General features: G+C 44.8%; 1 protein-coding gene across 1 annotated transcript in view; it reads left to right on the plus strand.

Annotated features, from left to right (window-relative positions):
* Positions 1 to 11452, plus strand: part of COL20A1 (collagen type XX alpha 1 chain) — a 52842-nt gene extending 41390 nt beyond the window's left edge. Inside the window, exons 29-40 of the mRNA XM_055722981.1 lie at positions 1295 to 1348; positions 2328 to 2423; positions 2944 to 2997; positions 3344 to 3397; positions 3742 to 3795; positions 5266 to 5337; positions 6044 to 6079; positions 7398 to 7464; positions 8030 to 8218; positions 9565 to 9642; positions 10438 to 10593; positions 11092 to 11452. Of these exons, the coding sequence (XP_055578956.1) occupies positions 1295 to 1348; positions 2328 to 2423; positions 2944 to 2997; positions 3344 to 3397; positions 3742 to 3795; positions 5266 to 5337; positions 6044 to 6079; positions 7398 to 7464; positions 8030 to 8218; positions 9565 to 9642; positions 10438 to 10593; positions 11092 to 11105 (924 nt within the window). The 3' untranslated portion in view covers positions 11106 to 11452. The remainder of the gene's footprint in view (positions 1 to 1294; positions 1349 to 2327; positions 2424 to 2943; positions 2998 to 3343; positions 3398 to 3741; positions 3796 to 5265; positions 5338 to 6043; positions 6080 to 7397; positions 7465 to 8029; positions 8219 to 9564; positions 9643 to 10437; positions 10594 to 11091) is intronic.
* The last annotated feature ends 5536 nt before the right edge of the window (positions 11453 to 16988 follow it).

Raw genomic sequence — 16988 nt, forward strand, 5'->3', positions numbered from 1 at the left:
TTTCTCAAGTGCACAGGTTTCAGATCACCTCTTGCATTACTGTGGTTTAACCGTGAATTCAGTTCCACGCTTTGCAAGGAACAGTGCTTCATTGCCGAGTAATTATGTGCTCATTCTGGTGGAAGTTTAATTAACAGCACACTCCGCTATCACGGTTTGCTTCAATATCCTAAGTGCATAATTACCAGCTTGCATTGCCCCGTGGTTTAAACATCGCTGCAGTATAAGTCTTTAAAAAAAGCAGGACTCTCTTACGCATTAGAGAAATTACGGTTTTGACACATAACCTTACCCTCATGCCACTAAACCCTTGATAATTTGCTGCAGTCACAGGAGCACTCATTGCTATTTTTAAAACTCCAGTTAGCAGGGCTACGTCCCACCTTGTATTTATCACTGCCCTTAATGAGTGTTTTTTACCAGGTCCAGCTGACTTCTGAAATGAGCTTCTGGGCATTTCTGAATGCACCTTTCCCCAAGCTGCCTTCCTGTGCCTTTTAATTCAAACCCATTGTGTTTTTTAGATTCAAAAATAGCAGCTTCCAGATTAAGATCACATGATATTGGTTCATGCCAGAAGACTGGTTTCTTCTCTCCACCCAGCAGTTCTGCAGACGCAGAGCTAAGCCAGGTGTCCCCAGAGCTGGTGGCTGTCCCCCACCTCAGCACGGGTTTGTTCTCTTGGGACAAGAGCATAAAAGCCAGCGTAGTCCCAAAGGGCTGTGGATGGGAGCACCACTCCTTTTTCTTCTCAAATGTCTTCCCAGGCTCACACGTGATGTGTCTCGGCATGGATTCTCTGCGGGAGTTGGAGGGAGGAGGTTGAAACTGCAGCTTTCCCTGCTGGGGGCGAGTGCAGTGCACCCACTGCCCGTCACGGAGGGGCTGTGCTGTTCCTCCCTTCTCTTTTCTACATTTGCTGGGTGACTTGATTCATTTTCTTCTTGTCTCCATTTGCTGCGAGCTCTCTGGCACAGGAAACGTGTGTCACTTCTTCACTGGTGGTGAGGGCAGCGAGGTGCTGGCACAGGCTGCCCAGAGCAGCTGGGGGTGCCCCGTCCCTGGCAGGGTTCGGGGCCAGGCTGGATGGGGCTGGGGACAACCTGGGCTGGTGGGAGGGGTCCCTGCCTGTGGAGCAAGATGATTTCTAAGGTCCCTTCCAACCCAAACCATTCCATGGTTCTGTGATTCCCTGTGCATAGCCAAGTGCACCAGCTTCTGTCTCCTAGGCTCCTGGTTACACTACAATAAAGGTGACAACATTCCTAATGGCAGCTTTGTGTCCTACTGGCAGGGCAGCCCTGGGAGAAGAGGACCACAAGGGGAGCAGGGGGAGCCAGGACCCAAGGTGAGTCCTGACACTCAGCACTACCTCTGGCTTTGTTTGCTTCAAGCTGCGCCAGAGTTACGATGCAGGAGTGCAGACTCCTCTGCTAGCGCAGCTGGATGTGTTCATTCCTGGTCTGGGCTGGACTCCTTAGGCTGGGGACTGTCTCACTGTGCCAAGCAGAGCCCGAACAGAGCTTTAAGGACTGATGCATTGAGGAGGATGGGTTCACTTATCATTAATTAAATGCTCAGTTGGGCTTTGGAAATTGAGATGATGAGCCTGATTACACTGAATTAATGCCATGTACGTGGTCAGCAATGTTCTCTGAAAGCAGCCTTGCTGGAAAATGGTCAGTCTTTGTGCTGTTCTGTGATTGTGGCTGCCAAGCCTCCAAACCAGACAGATTGGTGCTGCTCTGGGGCAGAGCAGAGTGAGGAGTGAAGCAGAGCAAGAACCACGCAAAACCTTCAGGAGCAGTCCTGAGGTGAGCATGAGGAATGGCCGGGTATGGATCCCCAAACCCTGGTCTGTAGCAAGCCCTGGTGCAAGCGTCTGATCAACACAGGGCAGAGCCAGACCAGCCCATTGGTCCCCTTCTTTGGGATAACATCTGGGAAAGCAGCATGGTTACAGGGGGAAGATGCTAGGGAAGGAATGAGAATGGACGCAGATCTCAGCTGTGGGTTAAAAGGAACATTCCCTTTTGCTCTCTGGCCACCTTGAATAATGGGAATGCCCTGCTGCTTGGGAAGGTGAATTGTGCTTTGCAAAGCACCTTCTGCAGCTTTGCTGTCTTCTCCTGTACAAGATGCACCAAAACAGACCTAAAAGGCAAAGGCAGCTGAGGTTACTAAGGACCCCCTCACTGCCCTGGATGATGTCATCCTGAATCCTGCAGATGGTTCGTGCTGACCCGGGTCATGCAGTGCAGCCCATGTGGAGAGCAGGGGCTAATTGCTTTCTTTCCTTATGTTTGATTTCTTGTCTTTGGCTTTAGGGTGAACCAGGCCCACCTGGACAAGTAGGGCCAGAGGGTCCTAGTGGCCAGCAAGGCTCTCCAGGTTCCCAAGGAATCACGGTTCAGGGTCCTGTGGTATGTGATCTCTTCCACTGCCTTTTTTTTTTTTCTGTCACTTGCTCTTTGCAGTTAGAACATGTCTCAGAAGTGAGTGTCTCAATAAAGCCCCCAAAACGTATCTATGTGTTTACATCATCCTTGCTAACAGCTGGACAGCTGCACTAGGGAGAGATGGTCTTTTTTTTTTTTTTTTTTTTTCTTCATGCTGACAAACCCATGCATGTAGTCATTCTGGCAAAAGACTGCTTTTGTCCAGACTCTCCCTAATGAGCCTTTAATGAAAACAGCCCAGTGGAGTATTCAAGCATTTTTCTTTGCAATGATCGTCATTGCTTGGCAAGGAGCAGAGGTGGAGGCTGCTGCGTGCACGCCTGGGATGGCAGAATCCCCATGCACATGCTGTACATGGCTGTAAATTACCTTGTAGCACTGCAGAGAGCAGCAACAACCTAGGACGTGGATGTGGAGCAGGAGGATGTTGTTTGCCTTAAAGGGTGCTGCAGTGTGCCTAACTGTGCTTCTGTTCTAATCCAAGGGACCACCGGGAATTAAAGGAGAGAAAGGAGACACTGGAAGTCCTGGCATGCAGGTACTGGTAGACACCGTTCCTTCTAGTTGTTGAAGATATTTGCCCATTTTTCCCAGTAACTGCTTTGAGTGAGACTGAAAAGCCATAGAGTTATTACTGTTGCCTACTTGGAAACCGCCTTCTGTTTTGGAGTGTCCTCACTTTCCCCAGGGAAACTGAGTCAGTTGGTGCAAGAAAGACCTATCTGGAAGCTAGATATAATGGAATTAAAAGTGGGATAACAGCGATTGCTCTGTTTAACGAATAACTGTTTCCTCTTCCATCTTTTTCTGAAGTCCCCCGTTACAAGATGAATTAGGGCAATGACAATCAGATACCAACTTCACCCAGCAATTCTGATTTACAGGGCATTCCTGGTGCGCAGGGAGCTCCGGGCAAGGATGGTCTTCAAGGTGCAAAGGTAAAGTACCTTTCCTCTGAGTTTTCATGCATGGGTGCCTAAAATCCTGCTGTGATCATACCAGCAGAGACCTGAAACATTCAGTTCTCCTAATGCACTCAGTGCATAAATGAATAGTCTTTTCACAAAGTCAGCGGGATTAGGGGGAAAAAAATATTAATGTGGCCATCTTAGGTTTGGCCAGATTTGACCAGGTGCCACCCTCCTTGCCTGCTTGGCAGATGCATTTTTTTACCCATTCCTAGCAGGCTTCTGTTAACAGCAGCACATGGAAAAAACACCTTACTGCTTACTAGGTCCCTTTGAATCCTCTCGTTAATAAATGACTGGATTTGGCTTTGCAGGGGGTGAGGGGACTAGAAGGCACAGCTGGGCCTCCAGGACCTCCTGGACCAAGGGTGAGTACTCGCTGTGCTGTGTATCGAAATCTCTTCCTCAGCAGGGGCTTGTGGTTTCTGCTAACTAGCTGTCACCCAGAGGGGCGAGGGCAAAACCCCTTCTTGAGGCATCACAGGGAATTCCTGGCACATTGTCCAGATGTCCCCTTTCCCTGCCACTGTCAGGGCAAGAAGAAAAAGCTTGGCTGCTTCTGGCAATTTCTGGGGAAGCTTTGACCCAGCAAGAGGTTGCTTGTTCTTCTATTTTTGCTTTTCTGGTGCTACTGTTTATCATCTGTTGGTTGAATTTGAGGTATCTGGGCTTGTTGGACTGAGATCAGCAGGAGCTGCAGGATGCAGGCAAGTGTGAAAGGTTTCTCCCCACACCATTTTCAGGATTTGCAGCCAGGGCTCTATGTAGATAAATGTATTTGCACTCTGTTGTGCCCAGGAAGGCAGAACCTTAACATTTGTTGATTTACATCCATCTGCTAATCCAAATGCATCACAGCCCCTTCCAAGCTCTGTGAAACATGAGCTTCACGTGGGAAGATGAAACAAATTTGCTTTGAGGTGTTGGGTGGTGGATCTGGTAGTTACTGATGCTTGCTGCTGAACTATAGGGAATTTGGCAATCCTGAATAGTGTAAGATGGAGATTGCTCACTGCTGTCTTTGCATTAGACCCCACGGTAGTTGGGCTGAAGTTAGGTATTTATGGCAGCTGAGGTTGAGTTCGGCTTGTCACTTTGACTTGCTCATCCTGGGAAGATGTGGAGCTGCCAGGGATGAACCTCAGCTTTCTAAACGTGAGGAAATCACTGTAGCCTTCAGAGCAGGCTTTGAAAGCTGCACTGGTGCTGCCTTGAAGATTTCCTTCATTTTTGCTGATCAGAAGAGTTGCTAATCTCCATTGAACTTAAACATAATAGCTGGAAAGTTATAAAAAAGCATTTCTACTGGTGGTTTTTGGCTTATTTTTTCTTCCCTTCATGGCTCCAAAGGACACAGAAACGTCACAAAGAGGAGCTGACCAAAGAAGGCACTTCCCATTCTCTAAGCTGTTGTTGTGAAGTATTAGAGGAAAACACAGGTCTTAAACGAAAAAGCATGGTATTAGGAGGCTGAAGAAAAGGGTGATGCTCTAAGCTATGTCTAAATCTGAATATGTAATGAAGGTTTTAAAGCCTGTAGGGTAAAAATCACATTGCAGTTTGTTGGGAAAACTCAGCTTTTCTGTCTTGACTATAATTAAGACAGTAATAGGAAATGATGTGAACATGACTCATACATGATATACTCTTAACATTGGACTCATGGCTGGACGAGGTACTGACACAAACCTTAAGGCTCCAATGCCCTTCCTAGAGTCCTCTAAACAAAAGCTGCTGGTGCCCCTGGAGCTGAAGGGAGATGTCAGCCTTGAACAGAAAAAGAAGAAAGTTAGGAAGTTACTGGAGTTTTATCTGTGTCTTGTAATTACTGTCTGCAGGGTTTCCAAGGAGTGACAGGCTCCCGAGGCAGCAGCGGAGAGAAGGGACCTCCAGGTGACGTTGGGCCAACAGTAAGTTTCTGCTTTCGGGCCTCAAAGAAGGTCAAGATGTGAAATAATGCAGTGGAAACAAGCTGTTCCCACAGCAGTTCTCCCTCAGAACATTTTTTCACTATTTTTCTCCCTCAGAAAATTTTATTCACAATCATCCTTCTTAAGGAGATGTCTGGATATGCAAAGCCCAGGCCACTTAGCTGATGATAAAGCATTCAACAAATCCCACCTCCCCTTGCTCTCTGTAGATTCACAAGCTACACAAAACCCAACATGCCAACAAAGTTCTAGCGTAAGATTCTAGAGTAAAGCAAGAGAGTCCATTCTGAGCTGGAGTCCTGAGCACTGGGCTCCTAGGGGCAGCTGCAGGTCTAGATGTCACAGTTTTTTCTTCTTCTCAGATGTTAAAAGCCACCTGCTATGTTGGGAAATCTGTTCTAAGATTGCAGTTGAGGAATTTCTGCATCCCCATTGATAGTGCTTTATGCCACTGTTCCAGATGCTGCTTTATTATTATTTTTTTCTTACAAAAGAGACCAAAAGATTCCTATCAGCTTGAAGCTCTTCTAGTCACTGTCATGAGGTCAAGGAAACGATCAGTTTGGGAAACAAACTTCGTGCTCCATGTCCCACTAATGTCACCCACATCCCCATGGATTATTTTTTTTTCTCTCCTTTTCCTTTCCCTAGTCTTTTCTTTTTTTTCTCTTTTATTTCCTTATAGGGGTTGCCAGGTCCAAAAGGAGAAAGAGGAGAGAAAGTAAGTTTTTTCTGGTACTAACCAACAGTTTCACAGTATCCCACACTAAAAAAAAACAAAACCAAAAAATGGATGTGGTAATCTGCTTGCAAGTTACGCTTACAAATACAAACCGGACCTTTCTAGTGTTGAGTAACTTCGTGTACCTGTAACTTGTTGCCTTTCCACTCACCAGCACTGGCTACGCCGGTGGGATGTAAAGAAGGCTGCAGCAGTCAGGAGCTCCTTAGTATCAATTGTAGCAATGAAGAAGAAATACCAGCTGAAAATCCATTCTTTGCTGAGACTTGGCTTCACAGAGTTGTTCTTTTTTTAATGTAGTGCATGAGGGGAGACTCGTTGGTAACGGTCCCCTGGTATGGCCCAGCACAGAGCCTTTGAAGGCAGGAGAACCACGCTGCCTGTGAAGGTTATTTTGTTGTGAGAAGTTGTTCTCATCCTGTCTTTTGGTTAAAAACAAACCCCGTGTCTTTCCAGGTGTCCGAGTGCTTTGCCAAGATTAATTTATGTGAATTAGGCTTCAGCCAGGGGTGAGGTGCTTCTGTCTCAAGTTAATGCCTTGGTTTATAATTATTAACAACATTCTCCCTCCATTTCTTTTTCTATACTTTTTTTTTTTTTTTTTGCAGTGGAACTTTAATTTTTCCCCTGTCTTGAGTGTTGTGCTAAGCTTTTTTTTTTTTAAGTCTGGGTAATCTGCACAGTGATCCAGCCAGAAATGTATATTTTATAAACATTTTTGGAAGGGTGCAGTGTGTTAGTTAGGAAATTTCACAGCTACAGTCGATGTTTATTTCTAAGCAGCTTTTTGCATTTTTATCACTTTTCCATACTTCACTAAAACTTTTTAAAGGACCACTAATATATGATTTATTCAGAATATTGTAATGGTAAGAATCAATATTCATAAAAGATTTAAACAAAGATAGGATGTTGTAGTATCTGATCATATTAGATATTTTACATATCACAGAACACTGAGCTACAGACTTAGCATCCTTTTTGATAAAATTTGAGAGTGAAATTTACTCTCCCTTTCTTGGTAGCTTTGGTAATTATTGAGATTCAATCTGGGCTTTTTGATGTGCAGGAGAAAAGCAATTATTGATGTTTCCCAATTTCAATTTTATGGCTTCAGAGCTTTGTGATAAATAAATAAAGTTGCATTTCACAGTTATTAATGTCTCTGAAACTCAAGCTGAGGAAAAGAATGGGTAGAAAGCTATCATGTATTATGTTATCGATCCTTTCTAAAATGTATTAATACTTCCTTTTTCTTTTTTTTTTTTTTTTAATTTAAAAAACTGTTTCACTTTAGGGGGAACCACAGTCCTTGGCCACAATTTACCAGCTTGTTAGCCAGGCTTGTGAGCGTATGATCCAAAGTGAGTATAAGCAGCCCAGCTCCCGAGGGGGCTCACACCCCCCCAGCAGTGGTGAACAACACAGGAGGGGAGACAGTATGAAGCTGTGGTGACCCAGGGAGCTTCTCCGCCCTGTGCCGTGCGGAGCACCACGCAGAGCAGATGTCCCATCACAGGCTGTCAGGGCGATGCTGGTTTTATTGGGTGGCATCAGCACAGAGACCTAGGAAACCCTCTCGCACATTGCAAAGATGCCTTTATTTCTTAAATGGAAAAGTTTGAAACTAATTTGAAAGAAATTATTCTTTTGGTGATTTGTGCCGATTCCTCCTGAGGCAGGGTGCTTTTGGGAAAGCCCTGTGCTGTGATGCACGAAGAGAAGCGGCGTTTCGCCCAGGGTCAGGCAGCAAAGTCATGACTCAGCTGCCCATCTTCTTCTTCAGCCTCTGGGTTTCTCAGTTTGGATTGACAGCTTTTTAGCACTAGCTGATCATTCTAAATACCTTTTCAAACAACATCCTTTGATTTTGTCTCTTTTCTGAAGCTCCCAACCAAGGAACCATTCTTTTCTGTCTTGCCTTCCTAGCTCATGTGTTGAAATTTGACTCATTCATTCATGAACATGCCAGGAAGCCAGTTCCTGTTTGGGAAGAAAGGTTAAAACCTGGAGAACCAGGACCACCAGGTCCTCCAGGTCCCCCTGGAAGCAATGGAGAAAGAGGAGAAAATGGCATTCCTGGGCAGCCAGGCAAAGATGGATATCCTGGAGAAAGAGGTATGGGCAGAAGCGTTCATAAGCATTTTTTACTATAACCTTGATACTTTAACTAAACATTGTAGTGCCTCAAGCAGTACTGTAAAGATAACCCATGATATTATCTCATTTCATTGTTATTTCCTTTTGGACTTCTGTCTTCTAGGAAGAGAAACGCAAGTCAAACAGCTCAAAGAGAAGGGAGAAGACAGAAGCAGCTCTGTCTTCTTCTGTCTTCTGTTGCAAGCTCTGCTTTGAGAGGAAGGCCAGTTTGCTAGGATGTGTAGGTTTTGGGGAACAGAGAGTTTAATTTTACAGGGCAGGAGGTTTTCCCTATGGAAAGGCAAAAGAAACAGCCATTTTCACAGGATGAAGGCATGGTGGTGGAACAGATCACCTCTGGGCAGAAATGACGAGTCTTGGAAAACACTGAAGGGAAGGCATGAGGCAGCTGAAGCATTATTGAAAGTGGAAGTAGGTTTCTGGAGCAGTAGTTTGAACAACAAAAGCCTCACACATGACTAAAGAAATAGATTAATGTAATCTCAGAAAGCGGCATCAGTCATTGCACATGAATGAGTGAATGGTGGGAATATGTTTTGCTTGGTTTTGCAGACATTTCTCAGTGGCTCAAGTAATTGTCTGTCAAAATAAAATGAAAAACATTGGTTTCAGCAGTGTCCTAACACCTCTAAGTGACTAGAGATCTTCTGTTTAACATCCTAGTCTGGCACTGTTCAGTCATAGCTGGTATCTGCAAAGCTTATCAAAATGTCACCTTTAAGAGAAAACGGAAGGAACAACCTGCAGATGTTTCCAGTCTGTCCAGTAAGGAGATGGGAGAAGACAGGTCTCACTGAAAAACAAACTTAAGGACATGGCTGATTGAAATACTTTAATCTCAAAAATACGAAAAATGGTATTTTCTCAAAAAGCACCTGTTGCTCTGAGACACACTGGCTTTGTGAACAATTTCATACAAAACCAGCAATCCTGATATACCAGCACCAGTCAAAGAGATGGCTCAGCTTTGTGACTTGTCTGATCCAGGTGAAGGGCGTAGGGGTGGACCTCGCACCCAGGCCAAAGCACTGACACCAGCACTATGAATTTCTCTGCAAAAAAACTGTTTTCACCCATATCAGGCTGCAGATCAATGCTAGTTGGAGCCCTGTTGATCATGGGCAAATCACTACCCTGGAAAAGAGAGTAGGTGCCCAGACAGAGTTAAAGGAAATAGATATTTCTCTGCACGGCCAAGGGCTTTGACTCCAACATCTAAGAGCCTGTTGGGGAGGCTGCAGGAGCATTAATTCAGGGTGAAATGCAAAATGCCATGAAGTGACACCTCTCTTTTCTGTCACCAGGTGCCCCAGGGCCCAAAGGAGAAAAAGGGATGTCTGGAGCCAGTGAGGAAGGGATCCAAGGACCCAGAGGCAGAACAGGTAGAGTGAATATAACCTCTTCACATTACCCCAGCGGTGCCATGCGGTGCTCACCAGCTGTCAGATTCAAAGTATCATTCAGCCTGAGGACCACTGTGGTAGGGCAGACTGACCTTCCCACTGATGGCAGCATCCTGGATGGTTCCTCTCTGCAAAGATGTAAGAGACTGCTCCAGGCAGTTTCTTCCCTCTGGTACCCAATCCCAGGTAATGATGTATTTTAATGACCTGCAGCATATCCAGGGAGTTTTAGTTTTGCTGCCTTTTTGCATGCAAGACCAGATGCTCAGGGGATAGAAGCTCTGAAAATTCAGCTCATGACACACAAGGGTTTTTGAGTAATGTTAGGATTTGGTGTATTCCTCCATCCTGATCCCTGTTACTTGGAATCAGTGGGAGGTTTGCCACTGACGTAAGCAGGCACTATCAAAAGAGTGAGGTCAAACATATTCTTCTATATTTAATTTTTTATAGTTGGGATGTAAAGACAAAAAAAACCAACAACAATGACTCTGGGATGGATCTTGGGGTTAGGGTGATTTTCTGCACTGACGTGTAGGTGGACTTCGGATTCTCATAACCAGGCTCCATTTTTAGCCAAGCTGGGCACCCTTAAGGTCAAGAATAAGCCTTCTAGTTACTGGGATTCAGAAAAGGTTTTCCAACTGGCACACCCTATTTTTTACCAAAATGAGGAAAAATTAACCACCATGTAGGATGGAAAAAATATACATGAAGTATTACACTGCAGCGGCTAAACTAGATGTGCTACAGCTTACAGTGCTTCTTCTTCAGGCCCACCAGGAGAAGTTGTGCTGGGGAAACCAGGTCCGAAGGGTTACCCTGGGAATGCTGGTCCTCAAGGTTTTCCTGGTGTCAGAGGACAGCCTGGGCAGTCTGGATATCCAGGAGGCTGTGATATCTCTGGATGTTATGGGGCAGGCAGAAGAGGTAAGTCCCAGCTATCTCAGTATAAAAGTGATGATTTTGCAGCTCATTTCTGGTTACTTCTCTTAAGCCAGGCAGAGACCTTCGCTCATCCTTCAGGCACTGTCAGTCCTGCAAGAGCCCCTTTTGCAAAGCAATCAGGATGATTCATGTGCAATTCATATGGATAAATGCCAGTTCAATCGACTGCTCTTTAGCTGCCCTCTATAGATTAACACATAACTGCAGCAGCCGTCGATCATGTGGGGTGATCGTGGGGCCATCTTCAGTTCTTAATGTCCCCAGCCATATTGCCATGGTGGACAGAGAGGAGCAATATCTCAGTTAATACACACACATTCCATGGAGGCTCAGTTGTACAAAGTCCTGGGCGATGAAGAAAATCACTGGCACTGAATAAAAGACTTACAAGGGAAAGCGTTAATTCTGTGCCATTCCTTCTCAGTACTCGACACTGATTTATTCATTTGCTCAATGGCCTCATCTCCTTTCCACACACAGATTTCATCCCCTGATGGCTGGTGCGGAGGCAGCTGAAGACATTGCTTTGCTCTGGAAATCTCTGGGTGGAAGCTCCATGCACTCCAAGAGAAGCAGCAACCTGAACACCAAATGTGTTGTCTGTGTTTTTTTAATGCCCCATCATTTCATTACGGACGAGTCATTCAAACACCGAAGGCACCGACCCAGCCAGTGTTCAGATGACTCATCTGTCTGTTTTTCAGCCCTGGACATCTGCAGTGTTCAAACTCACATTGCGTGTCCCACAGCAAGACAAAGACACAGTCAGAGGTGCAGGTTGACAGACTTGTAAGAAAAAGAATGTATTGAAATGCTCAGAAAATAACAGATAATTTTTGTCCATTTGTCTGCTTGTTGTTTATTTTTTGTCGCTTGTTATTCTGGGTCCCCAACACAGAGAAAAACAGCACCTCATGGCCAAAGATGCAAATCTACTGGAGCAAAACTGCATTTTTCTGTTGGCTGCCAAGGTAACAAAGTCTAGCACCTTTCTGACTGTTTCTGCTTTTGGCAAAACGCTGATGGCTCCCTTGAGGGGTATTATGTACACATGCACCGCAGACAGCGTGATAACCTTCCCATAATGTGACAAACCCCACCATTTAGCCTTGCTCTCTGGGGCTCGGTAGCTGTCAAGCAAAGCCTTAGATCAGACAGAGCACACTTGTGTACTGAGAGGAGCTGGAGATTAACCTGCCCACCTTGTCCATCTCTTCCTCCTGCAGTCTGAGTAGCTACTTTACGTTTTAGCAGGTAGAATACTGAATAGCTCTGAGCCTGACTTTTAACTGTATGACATGGAGGTAATTGTGTTGTTACAGCCCATTCCTTGCATAAGCCATAGTCTAATATGTACCCACAAAAAACCGTACAGATACTGATAAAAATGTACTTCCTCTTTTGCAACCCCTGCTTCAGGTTACACTGCTTGTAAACTGTCCCTGCTTCCAAAAGAATTGTTTGTGAACTGTCATTTAAACTGGGAGCAAAAAAAAAAAAAGTTCATTTTTTTTCAAAAGCAGAATGAAGCAAAAAGTTTCAGTACAGATTTTTCAAAGATGGTAAGAGGCAAAAAATGGAGCATCATGTATATTCTAGTGCACTTAGCTCGGAAGTGCAATTTCTGCAGCTACATGCAGACAGGTAGCTCAGTATTCATACGGCTATAGCCAACCTTTGAAAGCTTAACAGCAAATACATCCACATTTATAAAGTAGATTGTCATATAAATACCAAAAAGAAAGAGGTCTACCTTAAGAAAATTAGGTTGTTTAGACAAGGAAACCAAATATTATTTCTTCTTGTCATTATGGAAAAATCCTATAGAATTAAGAAATTTTGCTAAAGGAATATTTGAACACATCAGGCTTGTATGGGAGTCATCCTACAATAAGTCACATAAAAACATGATTACTGCTTCCCATAAGTATTTAAAGTAATCTTTGGCTTAACATACATTCATTCTCTAGAAACTCCCAAGAATGAATGTTTTCAGTATGACATACATTCCCTTTGGAAAAGATAGGAAAATGCATAGAAATACCACCCTAATAAAAATAACATTTCTGTTCAATTTGGAGTTGCCTTGACATATAAAATAGAAATCTTTCTAGCTTAGATGAAGTGCTGCTGCAGACAAAGCTCCAGCCAGAAGAAGGACAGGTCAGATGAGCTGAAGCATACAGCCCGCTGGGAGCACGCTGCTCAGAAGGGATGTGCTCACACCCTGCACACGTGTTATGGAGTTGGGGGTGTTTCCATTTATACAAGTCAAAGAGCTTTTGATCCGTGTTTTTCCTGTTCTCTAAAAAAAAATGAAAACATTCTGAAAAGAAACCTACCAAACCTGCATTAAGTTGCATTCAGAATGGTTCTGCCTTAAGCACTGGATGAAAGGCGGTGGCTGAGATACCTGGCAGGTGCAAGGCAGCGGGCAGGGAAGGTGAGCAGGCAGGAGTACCCCCACCGCAGAACCTACACCTGCTCCCATGAAGCGCTCAGGGACCGGGAAGATAAGCAGTTTGAGGTGGAACATCTGCATTTCCCAGGTAATTCTGCTTCCTTTCTGATTTAAATCATTGCAGCCAAATTCCCAGTCCTGAACTTGCTGTTCTGCCGGTTCAAACCTTTAAAAGTAACTGCAGGTGATTTGAGATACAGCTCCTTTATTTTTCTTTATCAACTGTTTTTGAAAGTTGCCAATACCACCTCACTGCCTGCCTTGGGATTTAACCTGGTAGATTTTCACATGACATTTGCTTTTGTCCGATTATTTCAGTTACAACATGAAGGGTTGGACTTGAACAAAATTGGGTGCCAGAAAGGCTTATTGATTAAGAGACAGACAACCTGAACAAACAACTTGTCCATTTATGTTCCTAAACTTTGTCCATGAGTGGTTTTGTTTCTTTGAAATCATGGATATTTAGTCCACCTAGAATCACACCGCACACGTGCAAGCGGTTCGTAACCTATTACTTGAAGCCAAGGAGAGTTTCTGCTGAGAGATTTCAGGTGCTGAGAGTGTCCTAACCCAGCAGGGAATGCTGCATGCTATGGAACAGCAAAAAAGAAAAGATTTTAGAAGCTGGAAAAACACAGCAGCCATAAAGGTGGAGGTGCAGGGAGACCCTGCCCAGCCAACACTGCCGTTCCCTCCTCTGCCAGTGAGTACCGAATCCAGCCATTTGTGGATAGGATTATCCCAAACTCTTTGCTGAACACAACCTGTTGGTTTCCCTCTTGTGCTGTTTTTTAGCATGCTTTGTGCTTTTCTGGCCCCATTCAGCACTTTTAGTGCAAACTGTGGTTAAGAACAGTGTCATTCAATAGCAACGTCATTTGAAAATTTTTCTTGCAGCTTTCCTTAGTAGGGACCTTGTTCTCAAAGCTTTAATTGCTACAAATGAAAGTTTGGATATTCTTTTTTCTGGATTTAAACCTGTTTTCTTGATAAATGTGAATTAACCACAGTGCATAAATTTAACATGTCCTTGTGAAATCACTCACGTTCCTATAATTTCTTCCCCTTTGCAGGCTAATGCCTTTTCTGTCCTTATGCAAGTTCTTTGTCCTGATTTGCTCGTTCTTATTACTGCCCTTAAGTGATCTGTGTCATAGAGACTTTCTTTTCCACAGTGTCTCATATGACATCACCTCTTCAGTTTCCTTAAAATTTCTATCCTCCAGTCCTTAAATTGGGATAACTGGGTTTTTGTACCCCTGCAAGGTCCAACCGGTGTGGTGCAGCTGGATTTTGGCAGAGGCTGAGGGCCTTTCAGAGACAGATTATATTTTTGCTACAAGCACCACTTTAAGGCATTACATTGATCTCGGGAGTAAGATACAAGAAGCACAGGGGACTAATCATCAACACTGCTAACAAGCAGTTCTGACAAGGCTTTCTCCAGGGCTCTACAGCTTAGCTTGACCAGATTTAGAGGGCTAGAAACAAGGGGGGGATTCCTGGGTGGGGATGGAAGGTCTCATAAATGGACATTGCTGCGGGGTGTGGGGGGGTGAGCCCATAGGGGCTATCAAGGCAGGTGGGGCTGTTGTAGGGGGATTTTCCTTAGCGCTGCATGTGAACCTTACATCTCACACGTGCAGCTTTCTGCCTGCCTGTCTCTGCACAAGTGGATTTCCTCAAGTTCAGTTTGTTGATAAAGGTCCAGAGAGACACTTATCCAAAAGGGAGGTGATACAAACTATGCAGATTAGTTCATTAGAGAATGAGATGATATGGTGGAAAAGAGCCCTGAAAATGCTGGGGAAATGGGGATTGTATAGATCACCCCAGCAGCCAGCTGCAGCTAAAATACCCTGCATGCCCTATGGCTGGAAAGATGACCCGAAGTGAGCATTAGGGAACCAGAAGGGTGGAGAGAAAAACAGAGAAATGGTCAGAATTTGTCACAGCACTCCCCAAACTAGCCAGCTGTAACAAGGTCTTTTACCATCTCATACCAACATACTCTTCGTGCCAGTCCCTCTGCTGCCTTCTCCTGGTCTCTCCTCATCCTGGGCACTCATTCTCTGTTCTCTCTTCTCCTTCCTCCTCTCTTCCTCTGCTGCTCTCTGTTCCTTGGCTGCCCAACCTCTTAACAGAACAGCCACAGCTGCACCTTATCTACATCAGCCACCCCCCCACCCCCCACCCCCCACCCCTCTGCCCCTGAAGCCAGCCCACAGTTGTATATTATCAATGTTAATTAACCCAGATTCATCCCTCTACAATTACCCCCTTTTTCTTCTTTCCTTTATTTTTTTTTTTTTTTTACATTTCATGCCTTATATTTTTAACAATCATTACAACCTTTTTACAAATAAACTTTTCATACAGTCCTTTATAACTCCTCTATAGGAATCGAGGTTGTTACAGTCAGGTTTCTATGCCTTTGCTCTTCCATTCATGGCCAATAGAGCTGTACTGGAGGGAAAGCATGAAACACTGTGGTGAGGATCCAATCTCTACAACTAAAACAGAAAAGATCAGCATCTGTGTCTGCTTTCTGTCTTTAGGGTCTTTGGGCTTAGTTTTGTACTCCCAGATCTTGCAAACCAGTTACTTTGCTCTGGGTCTCTTCCAAGGCAGTTTTAGAGTTCCTGCTGTATCCCAGCCTTGCTTCCTCACTCTTCTTCTGATGTCAGCTTGTTCAGTCAAGTCCTGGGAATCAGTTCTGAGCTGGGAACATTGCAAATGTTAACAGCCTGGCTGCATACATTCTTCTGGAGTCTTTCATATGCTAAACCCCTCTCTTTGTGTTTCATGGGTTTGGAATAGCAGAATTATTCATTATTCTACGGTTATATTCTGGTTCATGTCTCATTTTTATTCCAGTTTCTAATCATTGAATCCTATGGAGGGATAGCATCCTCCTTAACCACCTCCAAGATGGAATAACCTGTCTAAGAATGAGCAGTAGTTGTTGATTCCTATTTTCTCCCCTTAGATTTTACAAGGAGGCACATCAGAAGCAGGCCAGACCTTATTTGAACTTTAAACTGCGGAACTATTAATGCCACGTGAGAAGAAATGAAGTTGCCACCGTATGAAGAATGTTACGATGTTAGCAAAACAGAGGGTGCCAGTGACCTGCTTCAGAGCAGCTTCTCCCCAAATGCCCGTGACATCTTTGTAACTGGTTTCAGCTGCCACTTCTCAGCTTGTCCTGCCAAACCCTGTGATCCCACAGTGATGCTGGCTCCTCAGGGACACAGCCACATCCTTAGCACTCCTAATCACACCTGATATCTTTTATGTGCTAATGGAGCAGATGCATGTGGCTCTTTCCTCCTCCTGCATGGCAGGGCAGTTGTGCCAGGGGCTGCACTGCAGTTTCATGTCCTTGCCAGGTGGTCCTGCTCTGTTGCTGTCTCAGTGCCACGCTTCCCCTGAGATGCTACAGTTCATGCTGTGTGCACTGGCAATAACTTTTTGCAGAAAACGTGGAGATCTGAGACGGGCCCTTTGCTGTGAATAAAGCACAGCCTGTGCCTGCTGTATTTCCCAATATGCCACCTTAAACATTTGACTCATAGACATGTCCTTAAACACTTATCAGTTCTCCTGCTACCCCCAAATCATTTCTTTCTGCCAGGTGGGGGCACTGCATGTCCCCACCCCTGCTCTGCTGTGGGCTGCTGCCCAAGCCCACATTTGCTGGGAGATGTGAGCAGAGACTCGAGCAGCTGCTGGCTCTCCAGCCTAGCTTGGAAAGTGTCTACAGTTTTATTGCTAAAAATGTGCATGCATAGCCAAGCCTCCCACCTGCTCCATTGCTATCCGTGTTTGTGGGTTCGGGAGAAGGAGGAGGTTGCAGTGGGAGCTCTGAACAGCCATCGGTGGTCATGGCTGTGGTCTGGTGATGTGATGC

The sequence above is a fragment of the Falco cherrug genome, chromosome 10 (assembly GCF_023634085.1).
Source record: "Falco cherrug isolate bFalChe1 chromosome 10, bFalChe1.pri, whole genome shotgun sequence".
NCBI lineage: Eukaryota > Metazoa > Chordata > Aves > Falconiformes > Falconidae > Falco > Falco cherrug.